This window comes from Puma concolor, chromosome D4 (assembly GCF_028749965.1).
Source record: "Puma concolor isolate L17-30 chromosome D4, mPumCon1.1.hap2, whole genome shotgun sequence".
NCBI lineage: Eukaryota > Metazoa > Chordata > Mammalia > Carnivora > Felidae > Puma > Puma concolor.
In genome coordinates, this window is record NC_141679.1 from 94,303,123 (window position 1) to 94,317,954 (window position 14,832).

A 14,832-nucleotide genomic window follows, 5' to 3' on the forward strand; every position below is an offset into this window, starting at 1 on the left:
CCGACTCTGCTGGAAGCACGCGGGGCAGGGCCTGTAGGTGCGATCGGGGCCGCGTGCCGGTGAGGCTGCTGCCCTGGGCCCGACTCGGGGATCCCGTGTGACCTGCACGTGTCAGAGCCACGGCGGGCGGAGGCACGTTCCCCGGGGGCTTTGTTTCTGTGTCTGCCTTTCTCATAGTGTTTCCTTAGGTGGAGGAGAGAGACGGACGGTGGGGAGTCCTTTCTGTTTTCATGGTCTTTCTCCCACAGGGCACAGGATTTCTCTTTTCCCAAAAGCAAGAAGCAGGGTTTGGTTTTTAATGCTTTCAAACTGTAAATGAACGGATATCGATCTGGGTGTCAGCTCACTGTGTGGAAACCCGGGGCACAGCCGTGCGGCTAAACTGGCTTCAGTAGGAGACATTGAGGAAGGTGGCCGGTTGGGGCTGTTTCTTTTTTTTGTTTTGTTTTTAAATGTTTGTTTATTTTTGAGAGAGAGAGAGAGAGAGAGACACACACACTGCGCGAGCGGGGGAGGGGCAGAGAGAGGGGGAGACACAGAATCTGAAGCAGGTTCCAGGCTCCCAGCTGTCAGCCCAGAGCCCTGGAGATTGTGACCTGAGCCCCCTAGGCGCTCCAGGTTGGGGCTGTTTCTGGGACTGGTTTCCGTTTGTATCTTAGCGTCTGTAAACCCCCGCTAATTCATCAGGGAGAACGGTGGACACGCGTGTTCTCCGTGCACACGTGCATGCGGGCGCCTGGAGGGCCGTGTCCCTCGGTGTGATGCGCGCTGTCTGCTCCGTAGGATGAGCAGAAGGCGGAGGACGAGCTCGCCAAGAAGCGGGCGGCCTTCCTCCTGAAGCAGCAGCGTAAGGCCGAGGAGGCGAGGGTGCGGAAGCAGCAGCTGGAGGCGGAGGTGGAGCTCAAGAGAGACGAGGCCCGGTAAGCTGGCGCCCGCCCCTGCCCCGCCCCTGCCCTGCCCCGCCCCTGCCGCCTGCCCGGTCAGCCCGCCTTCCTTGCTGCCACGCCCCAGCCTCCCCCGCCCAGCCCCAAGGCCAAGCTCTGGCTGAGGCTCTTCTGGGACTCATCCCTCTCATTCAGCACAACATCCCTGAGCTGTCAGTGCTCACCCTGGGGTCGCGTGGCTCCGCAGGGGTGCCGGGTGTCCACTGGGGGAGGCGGGTGCAGGTGTGGGGGCGTGGGGTGCAGGGGCGTGGAGTGTCAGATGTGGGCGTGTGGGGCACAGACTGTTCGATGCAGGAGTGTGGGATGCGGAGGCACAGGGTGAAGGACATGGGGGTGTGGGTCGCAGGGGTACAGGGCACAGGGTCGTGGGGTGCGGGGGGCACGGAGAATCGGATACAGGGGTGCAGGGGCACAGAGTGTTGGATGCAGGGGTAAGGGTTGCGGAGGCACAAAGTGTGGGATGTGGGGGTGCGGGTCGCAGGGGTGCAGAGCACAGAGATGCGGTGTGGGGCACAGGGATGTGGGGTGTGGGAGGCACAGAGTGTAGGATTCAGGGGTGCAGGGGCACGCAGTGTGGGGTGTGGGGACGCGGAGTGTCAGATGCAGGGGTGTGGGGGCACGGGGTGTCGGATGCGGGGACATGGGGCAGGGCAAGGGGGCGAGGGGGGCAGGGGCACGGGGTGTCGGATGCAGGGAGGCGGGGTGCGGGGGCGCGGAGAGTTGGATGCAGGGGGGCGGGGGCACGGGGTGTCTGACGCGGGACACCCGGCGCGGTGGCCGCCGCCCACGCCTGAGGGGAGCGTGTGTCCCGAAGGCGCAAGGCCGAGGAAGAGCGCATCCGGAAGGAGGAGGAGAAGGCGCGGCGGGAGCTCATCAAGCAGGAGTATTTGCGCAGGAAGCAGCAGCAGATCTTGGAGGAGCAGGGGCTGGGGAAGCCGAAGGCCAAGTCCCGGAAGCCGCGGCCCAAGTCCGTCCACCGGGAGGAGTCGTGCAGCGACTCGGGGACCAAGTGCTCCTCCACCCGTAAGCAGGCGGGGCGGGCAGGGCGGCTGCGGCGGGCAGGGCGGCCCCCGGCGGGCCTCGCAGCAGCTCCCTTGTCTCGCCAGCTGATCACCTGAGCCGCGCCCAGTCGGGCTCCAGCCTGTCCCTGGCCTCCGCGGCCACCACCGAGCCCGAGAGCGTGCACTCGGGGGGCACGCCTTCCCAGCGGTAAGGGGGAGCGGAGCGCGGGGCGGCGGGTTGCGTGCGGTGGTTCTGGGGCCATCTCTCCGCGGCCAGCTGCTGCTGCCGAGCTGGAGCCCTTTTGCTCTGTAGCCTTGACTTTAGCCGAGTGTCTTTCCCCGTGAACGAGGATGTGTCCCCAGATACCCACAGTTCCTGGATTGCGCTTCCCTGGGGCCCACAGCCCCTGTCGGTGGTCACCAGCTGTCCCATGGCGTCCTTGAGGGTGAGGACCCTGCTGGGACCGCTCGTCACGTGAATCCTGTGCCTCCTTAGGCCAGACCGGCCTCTGCCCTCCTCTCCCTCCCTTGACCTTGATGCTTCTGACAGTCCAGGCCGGCTGTCTCGGGCCGCCCCCAGCGAGGACTCCCCCCCGACGAGCTTCAGGCTGTGCGTTTTTGGCGAGCGTGTGTTTCTTGGCACGGCCTGTCAGGCGTGTCCTTACTGGGCCGTTCCGGCAGCGGGGGCAGGGGTCCTGCTGGCCCCGGGAAACTCCTTTGTGCTTAAGAAGGGATCTGGGAGAAGATGCTGGCGACGGTCGATCCCACCGTTTGCTCAGGGGCGTCAGTAACCACTGCCGTTGCCTCGTCCCTTTGTCTGCGTGTGTTGTTGTCTCCTCTTGTCCTCCCCGTGAGCGTCCTCTCCTGGCTGTGGCCACCTTGTTCTTGCTCGTCATGTGTCTGGTAGCTTCCTGTCACCCGGGCCTCGGTGGGGGGGGGGGGGGGGGGGGCACATCTCGGGGACTCCAGATCCCAGTCGGGGTTTTGTTCCAACGGTCGGTCGCCGGGGCCGGCTTTAGATTTGAGCCCCTGCTCCTCTGCGAGCAGCTCACGCAGCCTCGGTGCCACCGGCTTCCGCTGTGCTGGGTGGACACTGCCCTGGGGGACGCGGCTCAGGGATCAGAGTTGTTGAGACCCGGGGTTTTGCACTGAGCCCTCGGTGTTCCCTCCCTCCTCCCTGTCCGAGGCCTCGTCCCTCGAGTGTCGGCAGCACCGGTGTCCCAGACTTTGTCCTCCAGCTTCCCGAGCCAGCGGGACCTGGTGCGGCTGCCGGGGTGGAGCCTTTGGGCGGACCTCTGGTGGAGGCCGATGTCCCTCTAGCGGGTCTGTTCTCGTCACTGTCTCACACCTGAGGTGTCGGGCTTTTGTATTTCGCCCAGGCTTACCGTTGTGATCCCCAGGGCGGAGCGGACCGACAGGCACCTCCCCGCTCCCGCGTTGCCGGAAGTCTCCACCTCGGATTTCCCTGCACCGATGGTGGGGGGGCTGGGTTCCACCAGCCAGTGTGGATGGGGGCACCAGGGGGTGCCTGTGACCCTCCCTGTCCCATCGCCCTTTCCTTCGGCAGAGTTGAGTCCCTGGAAGCCTTGCCCACGCTGAGCCGTAACCCCAGCAGGAGCACAGACAGAGACTGGGAAACCGCGTCCGCTGCGTCCTCTCTCGCCTCCGTGGCCGAGTACACAGGTAATGGCCTCGCCCCCCGTGGAGAGCACGGGCACCTCCTTGCCCGGGTGGGGCGGGCCGTGCTGGGCCCCGGCCACCCCGATGGCGGGTGACGCGCCTTTCTGTCCCCGCGGCCCCGCGACGAGTGTTGTGTCCTGGGGAGCCTCAGAATTTAAAACCTACTGTTTGCTTTTTCTTTTTTTTTTTGGATCAAAGAGAAAGTAGAAAGGGACAGACTAACAGCCACTTTAATCTTTTTCTTAGTTTGTCGTTGAGAATTCTTCCGAACAGACTTGGGGTGGCTGGACCTTGCTGACGGAGGCTGGCTGCCGCTTGGCTCTGGGAGACCGTCGGTTCTGGTGCATGTGCGCCTGGAGCGCATCTTCGGGGATTAACGTCGTGGTCTTGCCTGTTTGACAGGTCCCAAGCTGTTCAAGGAGCCCAGTAGCAAATCAAACAAGCCGATTATTCACAACGCCATCTCTCACTGCTGTCTGGCTGGGAAAGTGAACGAGCCTCACAAGAATTCCATATTAGAGGCAAGTGTCAAACGTCAGCACTAAGGTTTTTGAATTTTTTATTGAAGTTCAGTTGGCACACAGCGTTACCAACTGCTGAGTCTTTGTGTAGAACTAAGGGTATTTGTAAGTTAAGGGTTCTTCCTAAGACGGCACTTATTCGTGCTGAGGGCGGTTGCTTGCTGTGGCTCTGAGCCGCCCTGCTGCTGAGTCCCCCGGGCCCCGGTGCTGGGGCGTGGGAGAGCGCGCCGTCGCACAGGAGCCATCTGCACGGCCTCTGTGGCGCGGGGGCAGGGGCGGCGCGAGGAAGAACAGGCTTCGGACGAGCCGCGCCGGAGGGCCTTGCGCTCGGGACAGAGCCGGAGGCTCAGGCAGGGCCGTGCGGCGGGGAGCCGGGGGGAGAGCGGGTGGACGTCGTGCACCGGCGGGGGACAGCATGATTGTAGGTAGCGGGGGGAGCGGAGCTCGTGCACGCTGATGGCCTTGGCTACGGTGGTGGCGGATGGGCGGATGGAGCCAGGAGGAGGCGGCAGGGGTGTCCTCAGGGTGGAGGGGCGCCCGGCGGCAGGAGCAGCTCAGTGTCCGCTCAGGTCACCGCACGGGTGGAAGTTCGGTGGTGAGAGTTGCGCTGACCGCCACCTTCCTACGGGCAACACTCGTCACATCTGCCGCGAGAACGCTGCTGGGCCTTGGGTTTTGTATTTTATTTTGAGAGAGAGAGCAAGGGAGAGCTCGAGCAGGGGGAGGGGCAGAGGGAGAGAGAGAGAGACCCAGGCAGGCTCTATGCTCGCAGCCCGCCTCAGGGCTCGATCTCATGACCCTGGGATCGCGACCTGAGCCAAAATCGCGTTGGACACTCAACCAACTGAGCCACCCGGGGGCCCTGGGCCTTGGTTGTTTTAATGGTGAGATGGGGTGGTCTCAGCAAGAACGATGCGGAAGGCATTTGGAAGTAGAGAGTCAAGGTTAGGACTTATGTGCCCTTAGCCTGACTGGTGTTCAGTGTGGAGTGAGCCACGCCCTCTGCACCGTGTGGGGCTGGGCGTGCCTTTCCTTTGATGTCTCATGCTGGTCCAGGTGCTGAGGGTCCATCCGGGAGCAAACTTACAGGTCCCGGCTGTGTGGCTGGCATTCTAGGGTATGAGGCGGCCCTTGATGGAGGAGTCTCGGCTTCTTCCATAAGAGGCCAGACAGGAAATGGTTCCTGCTCTGCGGGGCTCAGCACGATGTCATAAGTGTGAATCCCACCACAGACTGTGTGTGGACGGACGGGCGTGGCTCTGTCCCCATAAAGTCGTTTGCAGCGGCAGGTGGTGGCCACGCGTGGCCCGTGCTGTAGGTGAGGAGGTGATGAGCCTGGGGGGCCGGGCAGCGGGTTAGGGGAAGGATGCTGCAGGCAGGTGGGAGCGAGCCGCTGGGCCGGAGGAGCTCAGGGGAGGGCAGAGGGCACCAGGAAGCTCCCACGGGGCGTCTGTGGGCAGAGGACCCTGGACAACCTGCCTTCCGAACGCCACGTTGGCTGCGGGCCAACCACGGACGTGAGGGGAGCAAGGGTGGGAGTGGGGACTCGAAAGGGCGGTGATGGGACTGGCTGCCTCCAGGGGCCGTGTCTGGAGGTGCATCCAGCGGCGTGTGTGTTTCCACACGATTTTTGTTGAGTTGGAGTCTCTTTTCCCCGGTTAGTCTTTTAAAATACGTATCGTGTGTTATTCTGAGTTAACGACAAGCCTGTGTACTGTGATGAAACCAATGTGTGTTTCTGAAAAATAAGTGTCTCTAAAGCAAAAAATGATCAGGAAGAACAATGGCACCGTTTCACGGTTTTACAAATCCTTCAAGTTCCTGGGTCCTTGTCTGCTTCCGCAGGCAGCGTGTTCCGGGGACACCGTGACGTTGCCTCTGGAAAGGCCCGCTGCACGCTGGGGGGGGGGCGGGGTCAAGGCGGAACCCAGTAGCTGCTGTTGGAGGGCGGTGACCTCGGAACCCCCTGGTCGGGTCTCGGGAGCCCCGGGACTGGGGCTTGGGAAGCGAGAGGGCACAGCGTCGAAATAGGTCTTTCCAGGCATGAGGAGGATCTGTTCACAAACGTCAGCGACACAGGACGCTTAGTTCAGAGCACCGCGGGCCAGACGCTGTCACGAGGACCCGCAGTGCCGCTTTCGTCCGGTTCCTGCTCCTGGCGGCGTCACTGAGGTGTCCCTCGCACACCACACACACACACCCCGTCCGCGGGCTCCGTGGGTTCCCGTCCGTGGGCGGAGCGGTGGCCCCGGCACCGCGCGGTGGGAGCGCAGAGAGAACCTCTCCCGCTTGGCCGCTACCCGGGCCGGCCCCGCTCCCACCGGCCCGCCCTCCGCCGCTGGACGCACGTCTCCTGGTCGTTTCGCGGGAGGGAACCCCTCGCCGGGCGGCCTTTTGGGGCCTTTCTCCCAGAGCGTTGTGGTTCTGCCCCTCCGTGTCAGGGTGCGGGTGAGGGCTCCCCTCCTCCTGTGGCTCTCGGCCCCGGGGCGTGTAGCCGCGCCAGTAACAGGCCATTCGGCCGTCCGCGCCTTCCTGACGGTTCTGACGGTGCTGTTGTGCGAGGCGTGCAGCCGTGCCGGCGGGCGTGCGTGTGCGTGTGCGCGTGCGGGTGTGCCGGTGTGGGTGCTTCGGCGTCCTGGGTGCGCACCTCAGACCGGAAGTGCCGTGGCCCGCTGTGACCGCGGCGTTGGGAGCAGCCACCCACGTGAGTTCCGGTCCCCGGTGGGCAGCGGGAGGTCCCAGATTCACACCCGCAGCGGCACCTGCGGCCCCCCCGGGGGCATCCTTGGCATCCCGCATGGTTTTGATTTGCGTTTCTCGGGTGGCTCTTACCGTGTGTGGCTCTTCACTCCGTCGTAAAAGCATTTTTTCTCGCGTAGCCCGACCTGAGTCTCCGTGGCCTGTGACGCCTGCCGCGCTGGCTGTCGGGGCGGGAGGGCTGGGGCCGGGCGTCGGCAGGGCACCCGCGGGGGCGCTGTGGCGGCCATGACTGTTGGGCGTGGCCCTCAAGTCCCTGTCTCTTTTCCTCTACTCCCCAACGCAGGAGCTGGAGAAGTGTGACGCCAACCACTACATCATACTGTTCCGGGACGCGGGCTGCCAGTTCCGAGCACTTTATTGCTACTACCCCGACACCGAAGAAATCTGCAAGCTAGCCGGCACGGGGCCAAAGAGCATCGCCAAGAAGATGGTTGACAAACTGTATAAGTACAGCTCAGACCGGAAACAGTTTAACCTGATCCCGGCCAAAACCATGTCCGTCAGCGTGGACGCCCTCACTATTCACAACCACCTGTGGCAGCCCAAGCGGCCCGCGGTGCCAAAGAAGACCCAGACTCGTAAATGACACCGGCGCCGGCGGGGCGGCCTGCGGGATGCGTGGACGGGATCGATATTTATTATTTTCGTTCGTTTGGTACGAAGCGTGCGGAGTCGCGGACCTTTTTCAGAGAGGCTTCGGTTGACAAAAGAAAAGCCTCCCCGGCGGCGTCCCCCACACGCACCGGGTGCCAGGTGGGGCGAGGAGGGGGAGGAGGCGCCGTGTCGTGTGGCTCGCGGCCACCGCCGGCCATGCGGGGCCGCACGTGGGGCGCGCGTGTCGCGAGGTCTTCGGGCAGTGGGTCCCTTTACTTGAAGTTCTCCTCGGTGTGAATGCAAAGCGGTCTTCTCTTTCTCACCTCCTACCCCGACCCCTTTTGCACGTGACCCGACCCCCCCCCCCCCCCCCGTGCCGGCCGGCTGTAATCCTGTGGGGGTCACAGGGCTGAGGCTCGGTCTCGGGTCAGGGTGTTTGAATGTCGTTAGGAAAGGAATTCAAGTTGGGGGAACCTTGTTCGTTTGAGAAACTGTATGATATTTATTGATTGTGTCTACTGCCAATGTTTATATCCAGTTCTAAGATTTCTGAAAAAAATTCTTGTTCTTTGCTGCTCAGAAAACGTTTACTGAAAACCCCAGTTCACTAAAAGCACTGAAATCTGCAAAGTCTGTCTCCTACTAAGATGACGTTTACAGACGTGATGGTTTTCTGCCACGCAATCATGAGGACGGTGAGTGGTGCCATCAGCCGGCCTTCGCCTCATTGGAAATAGACGAGCGGAGCAGGTGACCGCCATCGCTCCCGGAGTTTGGGATTGCGCTCTGATGATTTGTTCACTTTAATAAAGACAGATTTTGGTACAGTAAACCAGTGTTCACTCTGAGCGTGTTTCTCTTGAGAGGTGACGCGCTAAGCCGACGGTCCCTTTGGCGGCCGTATCGCTCCGTGACTTGTCTTGATTCTTGTTCCGAAGAGCAGTAGGCCCCGAGAGGAGTGCGCGGCTCCTCGTCCAGATTGATAATCTTGTTCGTTGGGCCTTTAAAAGCGGCGTAAGTAGTCATTTGCGGTGGAGCGGCTTTGGGTTCTCTCCACGTTGGTCCAGACGATCGTGTCGCTAACGCTTCTCCGGACCAGATGCTCCCGGGAGATCGGCCTTCGGCCCCGCCGGGTGTGCGCCGCGGCTCCCCTCTGCCTGGCCGTCGCGTGGTCGCGGGCCTGACGCCGTGCGATGGACCAGCTGCTCTGAGCCTTGACCCGACGGCCAGAAGATTCCGGAGTCACGTTAGTTTTGCACATGTCTTCTTGGGAGTGTTACTTGAATCTGTGTTGAACTGTAGAGACGCCGAAGATCCGTAGGAAAAGTTAGGCAAACGTAGCTGCTCCCTAACTGTGGGTGGAGTACGAGGTAAGTGAGCCCCGTGCCTCAGGGAGGGGGGAGCAGGCTACAGACCCCGGGGGGGGGGGGCTGTGGGCCTCCCTCCCGCTTCCCCCGTCTGCGCCCCCGTCTTCCGAAGATTCGTCTGTAAGTACCGTGTCCGCGGCAGCCGCGTCCTGCGAGTGGGTGGTGGAGGCTGCCTGGGCCGCAAGCCGAGTGCTCTGAAAGGGTCCTGAGTGAACTTGTTCTCCTGTGCTTCTCGCTGTATGTTCGATATTCTCTTATCCTATTTATTTTAAGAAAGCACCGAAATGTAATAAAGTAATTAATTTGCTTTTTAGTAATCACACACGTGTGAGGTTGTCGTGGCTCCTTCTGTGGGTCGGCGTCTTTTGAGGAGTTTCGCGTCGTTAGTTGACCAACACGCTTCTCGAAAAGCACCTCCTTCTGGCCCGTCGGGTGGGGAGGCCTCCCAGCTGCTTCCTTTGCGAAGTCAAAACGTGCGACCGCGTCGCCGCCGGTTTCGACGTGGCCGCGCGGAGCGAGAGGGGTGGGATTGTTCTCTACGGAGACGCAGGGGTGCTCCCGGCGGAGAGCTGGGCGGTCATTCCCGCCAGACTTCTGGGAAAGTTCAGGATCTCTCGGTGTGGCGAGTCAGCCTCTGGGGTGCCCTGACCATCGTGGGCATGCTCTGTCGGTCACGGCAGCCGACGTGTGTGCTTAAAGGGCCGGTAGGCGCCCTCTGGGTTCTTTGTGCGCCGAATGGTGTGGCGGGCGTTTTTACTATGGAAAGTTTCGGACACACGGGATGCGTTTTGTGGTCGAGATCTTCGTCTCTTTGGGCCCGATGCGGCAAGCGTTGTTTTTCAGTTTCTAGGATTGCACTGGTAGCTCTGTGAATGTTTCACGCTCGCCAACGCCCTTCTGGGGCTTGCGTCCTGTTGTAAACTCTTACCGTGCAAATGTACGTCTCGTATTGCCACTCGTCTGCCTGTAGAGAACTTAATTTTGTAACGAAAGCGTTGAGCAAATGATGGAACGTGCGAAGTTTAAGTTCTTGGTCTTGACACAGAGTCCCGGGGGCCCGAGAGGGTGGATGTTTGAGATCAATGACACTGGAGTGGGTGAGTCCCGTGGTGACGTTTATCTCGCGCCCATACACAGGCGTGCACGAGTGTTGTGGGTACAGATGTGTGTGCGTACAGGTGCCCTCGGGCCCGTCGGCCCCGTGTCCTCAGTGTGCTACACCAGGGCCGTCTCTGGTCCGGTCTTGCAGCCCCCCGAGCTGCCCTCAGTGAGGCGGAGGGGGTGGGAGTCGGGGGGGGTGGCTCTCAAGTCAGTCCTTGGCTGCATTTGCAACTGTGGTTGTCACTCGGACGGGAAAGTATTTGCTGAAAGAAACTTTCCCTTTGGAATGAACTTGCGTCGCCGCCTTCGATGATCGGTGCCGGCTCCTTCCGTGGGATGGGGTCTGAACGTCTTTGTGTCGGAGCGTGTGGCGCGTGGAAGGCTGTGGCTGCGTTTCTGCTCGCGTCCGTCTGCGTCGGTGGAGAAGCAGGTCGTGCCCAGGGTGGCGTCTTTTCTCAGCAGCTCGGGGCGCCTTGCTGTCTCCTCGATGGCGCCGGTGGGTCCTTACAGCGGCGTGAACAGTGGAGGGAAGCGATGCATAAACGCCACCGTCCAGGCCTGCACGCAGGCGCGAGGCTGTGACAGGCGTGTGTCGGGAAAACCTTCCTTGGCTGCAGAGACACGGCAACAGCATTGAAGCCGCTTCCCCGGAAGTGGGGTGGGGGCGGGTGTGTGTTGCCAGCCGGGGGCGCGAAGCCCCTGTCCTCTGCGCGGCTCCCGTGTTGGGGCCGTCAGGACACTCTACCCGCATTCTGTGCCGATGGCGCAGGCGAAGGTGTCCTCAGGATGTGACGTGCCACCAGACCCAGGTGGACAGAAGGCCACGACGCCAGGCAAGAAACGATCTCGTGTCACCGCTCTCTCGTTCTAGAAAGAACCGGACAGACTGCCCCTCACTGTTGTACGTCATCACGAAGAGGAAGTGCTGTGGCTGGTCACAGCGCCATCTCACGTGGTGGGTCAAATGGACGGTGACGCGGTCTCGGGGTCGTCCGCAGCCAGAGGGCGCGGAGGGGCCGCCAGGGCCGGGGGCACGCATGCCGGCTCGCTCGAGGCCCGCTGTCACGCGGCGGTTTCAGTCGAGCTGATGAGACTCCCTCGCCTGCAGATTTGCAGGAGGCGGGATTTACTTTTTGCCCTTTTATCCCAGATGACGTTTGTTTTAGTTGTAAACCAATCCTTGTTCTTTTTTTTTTTTTCTTAAGGTTATTTATCTTGAGAGAGAGTCACGGGAAGGTCAGAGAGAGGGAGAGGGAGGGAGGAGAGAGGGAGAATCCCAAGCAGGCTCCCGCACCATCCGTGCAGAGCTGGACGCGGGGCTCGAACCCACGAACCGCGCGATGATGACCTGAGTCGAAACCAAGAGTTGGGCGCTTAACTGATTGAGCCCCCCGGGGGTCCCCCCGTCTCTTTTTATCCTGAAGCAGAGCTCACCCACAGAAAAGTTAACGGATCCCAGCGTGCAGCCTGCTGCGTTTCCACAAAGGGCCTTTTTAGACTCATAAGTGAACGGTGCTCAGTCAAATCAGCCTCGTGCCAGAGCCGTGAGCTCTGAGTGCCCGGGAGAAGCCTCCGGAAGGGCTTTGTGGAGGGAGGGCCATGCCGTAAACAGCCCTCAAGTGACCTTAGCTGCCGAAAAGGGGGTGGCCCCCCAGAGGATCCGGGCGTGCTCCGGTCGTCCTGCCGACGCGCCTGTGGGCTCGGCGTTGTGCCGGGCACGCGCGGCAGGCAGTGAGCGTTCGGGGCTGACCGGCGAAAACCGCCCTCGGTAGGACGGGGAAGTGAAGAAGCAGAGAGTGGGAAGGAGGTGGGGGGTGATGTTCCCGGTGTAAGCAGCCGGTGCTCGGGGGCGTCAGTGCTCCGGGGACGGACGGAGGTGTTGCAGGAAGCAGCGACGGTACTGACGCTTCCTGCAAAAACCTCCGTGCGCGGGGACCTCTGGCCCATGGAGCGTCGTCCCGTGTTGACGTTGAACCGGCCCCGGGGCAGTGTGGCGGCAGGCGGTCGCCGCGGGTCCGCGGCCACCTCCCGGTGCTCCCGGCCCGGCCCCGAGGGATGGCGCTCCCGCTCCCCGGCCCAGCGCGGCGGAGGCTCCAGTCCTTCCGTACCAGGCTCCAGAACGCACATCTGGAAACCGTGCTGGAGGCTGGGTTTTCTTAACATGGGTTTGTTTTTTCAGTCTGAGGGTTTATACCCGGTTACTGACGGCGACGCCGCGATCCTGACCTGTTTGCTCCTGAATTAAAGCTGGTGACGCACCGCTCGCCTCGAAGGCCTGCAGGGGTAGCACACCGTCGCCTAGGATCGGGGTGCGGACGGCAGGCTCCGCCCGAAATGCGAGGCCGGGGCAGCGGGACCTCCCGCAAGGGTGGGCGGGTCCTGGAGCCCACCGGGCCGGAGCGGGCGCTGGCTGGCACGGCCCACTCGGAGCTCTGCTCCTCGCCTGGGCTGGAAACGGGTTCACTGAGTGAGACGGTCCCTGCTTGCCACGCTGTTAAATTTGACTTTGTTTACTTAAAACCTAACGGCTTCGGTGAAAGCATCAGGTGTAAATAGCTCCCAAGTGTGACGGGCGCCGGGAGCCATCTCTCCCCTCGCGGAGGGACACGGCTCCCGCCGTCCCGGGCGCCCACAGGTGTGGATGCCGCACACGGGACGCGTCCAGCCCTCGTGGAGCTGCAGGGGCAGGAAGTACAGGGGCGTCAGTGGTCTCCGGGGGCACCCTTGTCTGAGGTGCGGCCAGCTAGGCCGGGCCACGGCGCTGCGGCTGAGACCCGTGCGACCTGAGGGACGCTCGGTGGGGGGGGGGGGCAAGTGCATGTCGGACCCGCGAAGTGGCCTGGGTGATGCAGTGCAGACCGCGTGGGGAGACGGGCCTGGAAGCCCGGGGTCTCCAGGGCTCGAGGGGAGGACGTTGGCGTGCTCCAGATCTCCGTGCTCCCGCCAGTGCCGAGTCTGCACAGCTCAGGGGTCGCGGGCCCCTGGCGTGCGGGCTCTTCCCGCGGCCGCTCTCGGTGCTGTGACTCCGCGTCTCCCTGGTCACAGGAAAGCAGAGCGTGTTTTCACGTCTTTGCTGGGTATTTCGGTTTTCCTCCCGTAAGGTGCCTGTTCGTGTTTTTACCTGTTTTTCTGCTGGGTTGTTTGCCTCTTTCTAATTAATTCCCGGCAGGTGAATTTCTGAGAGGTGACACATAGACGAGGACACGTGTCCCATCCTGTGGCTTCTCACTGTCTGGTGTCCTGATCCACACAAGTTCCTCAGGTTCATGTGGCCTAGTTGCCGTGGTTCTCATCAGAGCTACCAGGACTTCAGGAAGGTATTTTGCAAACGAACTTGTGTAGCCTGTATCCTGGGCGTTTGCGTTTGGGTCCTTGTGCACCTGGAGCCGGCGTTCCTGGCCGCATAGGAGGGAGCAGCCCGGTCCCCGTTCTCTGCGGGAGCTTGAGGACCCGGAGCCCTTCGGAGCGCCCCGCACCCCCTTTCCCCGGCATCCTGCCTCTGCCGCGACGCAGCCGCGATGGGCTCTCCTGGCCTCTCGGTCCACGTGGGAGGCAGAGTAACGGCCTCCTCTCCAGACCCTGGGACTGTGCTTGCTGGGTGGCAAGGGGGTGGAAGGGGTAAGGCAGCCGACCTTGAGATGGGAGGCGACCCGGGTTGTCCTGTGAGCCCTGTGTGCTCACGGGTCCTCAGAGGTGCGAGAGGGAGGCGGGAGAGAGAGATGCGGCAGCAGCGGAAGGGCTTTGACGGTGGAGGAAGGGACCAGGCAGCGGACCCTCCCTCCCCGGGGGCCTCCTGGAAGGAGTGGGCGTCACGCAGGGAGACCGGCCTCGTGGCTCCGACGTACGGAACTGTGAAGGTGGGGCGCTCGCGTCCGCAGCCACTGCGGCGACAGGAGGGAGCACCCCATCCACCTGTCCCTCTCTGCGGCACCTTGCCCCCGGTCGCTTCCTGTGACCTGGTCACGAGTCTTGATATTTGGGAGAGCAGGTGCCCCCGCCAAGAGTGGCTTGCGTACTTTTGTGCGACGCCACCTACGTGCCCCCAAAACCACCCTCAGAAATTTGTAGTCTTAAACGTATTTGCTAAAAATTAAGAAAGAGCGGGGGCGACTCTTGGTCTTGGGGTCGTGAGTTCGAGCCCCACGTTGGGGGTAGAGATGGCTTAAGGAAGTAGATAAACTTTGAAAACGTTAAGAAAGATGGAAAACCAGCGAAACGAGCTTTCAGCGGGGAGGCTAAAAGACTAGTAAAAGGGGGAGGGGAGAGACGCGTGTCAGAAGTGGACACCGCCGAAAGGGAAGACGACACAGGAGAGCCGGCCGGTGACAGCACGGCGGCGTGCCGGAACGCGAGGAGAAGCCCGAGAACAGGAAGCTGCGGTCGGCTTGTCCCCGCCCAGTGCACGTGCCGCAGGCCAGCCGAAGCCGAGAAGCCAACCCCGTGGCGGCGCGGGACGGTAAGCACCGTGCCTGGTGGGTCAGGAGTGCACACGTGCCCACGTCGGGGGGCGACTCACACTAAGCATAAGAGACACTACGGGAAAGTACTTGGCGGCCATCGGTCCGTGTTCACGACACGTTTTGCAGTTAGAACTCGTGCCATTTGGCAACACCTGCCCAGACTTCCGGCAAACCCCACGCTTAGCGGTTGGGACGCTGGAAGGATCCCCGTCTGGGTCGGGGGGGGGGGGGGGGGGGAGGCCAGGTGGCCTTGGGCCCCAGGGGCCAGCCAAGGGCTCACCGCACACCTGAGCCGTGGCAACAGCGGAAGGACCGAGGAGGCGTGACGCGTGGAGACCGGAAGCGCGTCACCGGTGGCGTCCGGAAGGAGGAGCCCGCGCATCAGCACTCGCCTTCAGCCCGGA

General features: G+C 62.4%; 1 protein-coding gene across 5 annotated transcripts in view; it reads left to right on the forward strand.

Moving 5' to 3' along the window:
- The window catches only part of CAMSAP1 (calmodulin regulated spectrin associated protein 1), a 59,953-nt gene extending 50,764 nt beyond the window's left edge, over nucleotides 1-9,189 (forward strand). For 3 of the 5 annotated variants that reach the window (XM_086684529.1, XM_086684530.1, XM_086684531.1), the window contains 6 exons: nucleotides 784-920; nucleotides 1,759-1,967; nucleotides 2,051-2,153; nucleotides 3,513-3,628; nucleotides 4,028-4,146; nucleotides 7,190-9,189. In XM_086684529.1, coding sequence (XP_086540655.1) covers nucleotides 784-920; nucleotides 1,759-1,967; nucleotides 2,051-2,153; nucleotides 3,513-3,628; nucleotides 4,028-4,146; nucleotides 7,190-7,492 — 987 coding nt within the window. In that variant the 3' untranslated portion in view covers nucleotides 7,493-9,189. The remainder of the gene's footprint in view (nucleotides 1-783; nucleotides 921-1,758; nucleotides 1,968-2,050; nucleotides 2,154-3,512; nucleotides 3,629-4,027; nucleotides 4,147-7,189) is intronic. The other 2 variants (XR_015243239.1, XR_015243240.1) reach the window with 2 other exon arrangements.
- Nucleotides 9,190-14,832: the final 5,643 nt, after the last annotated feature.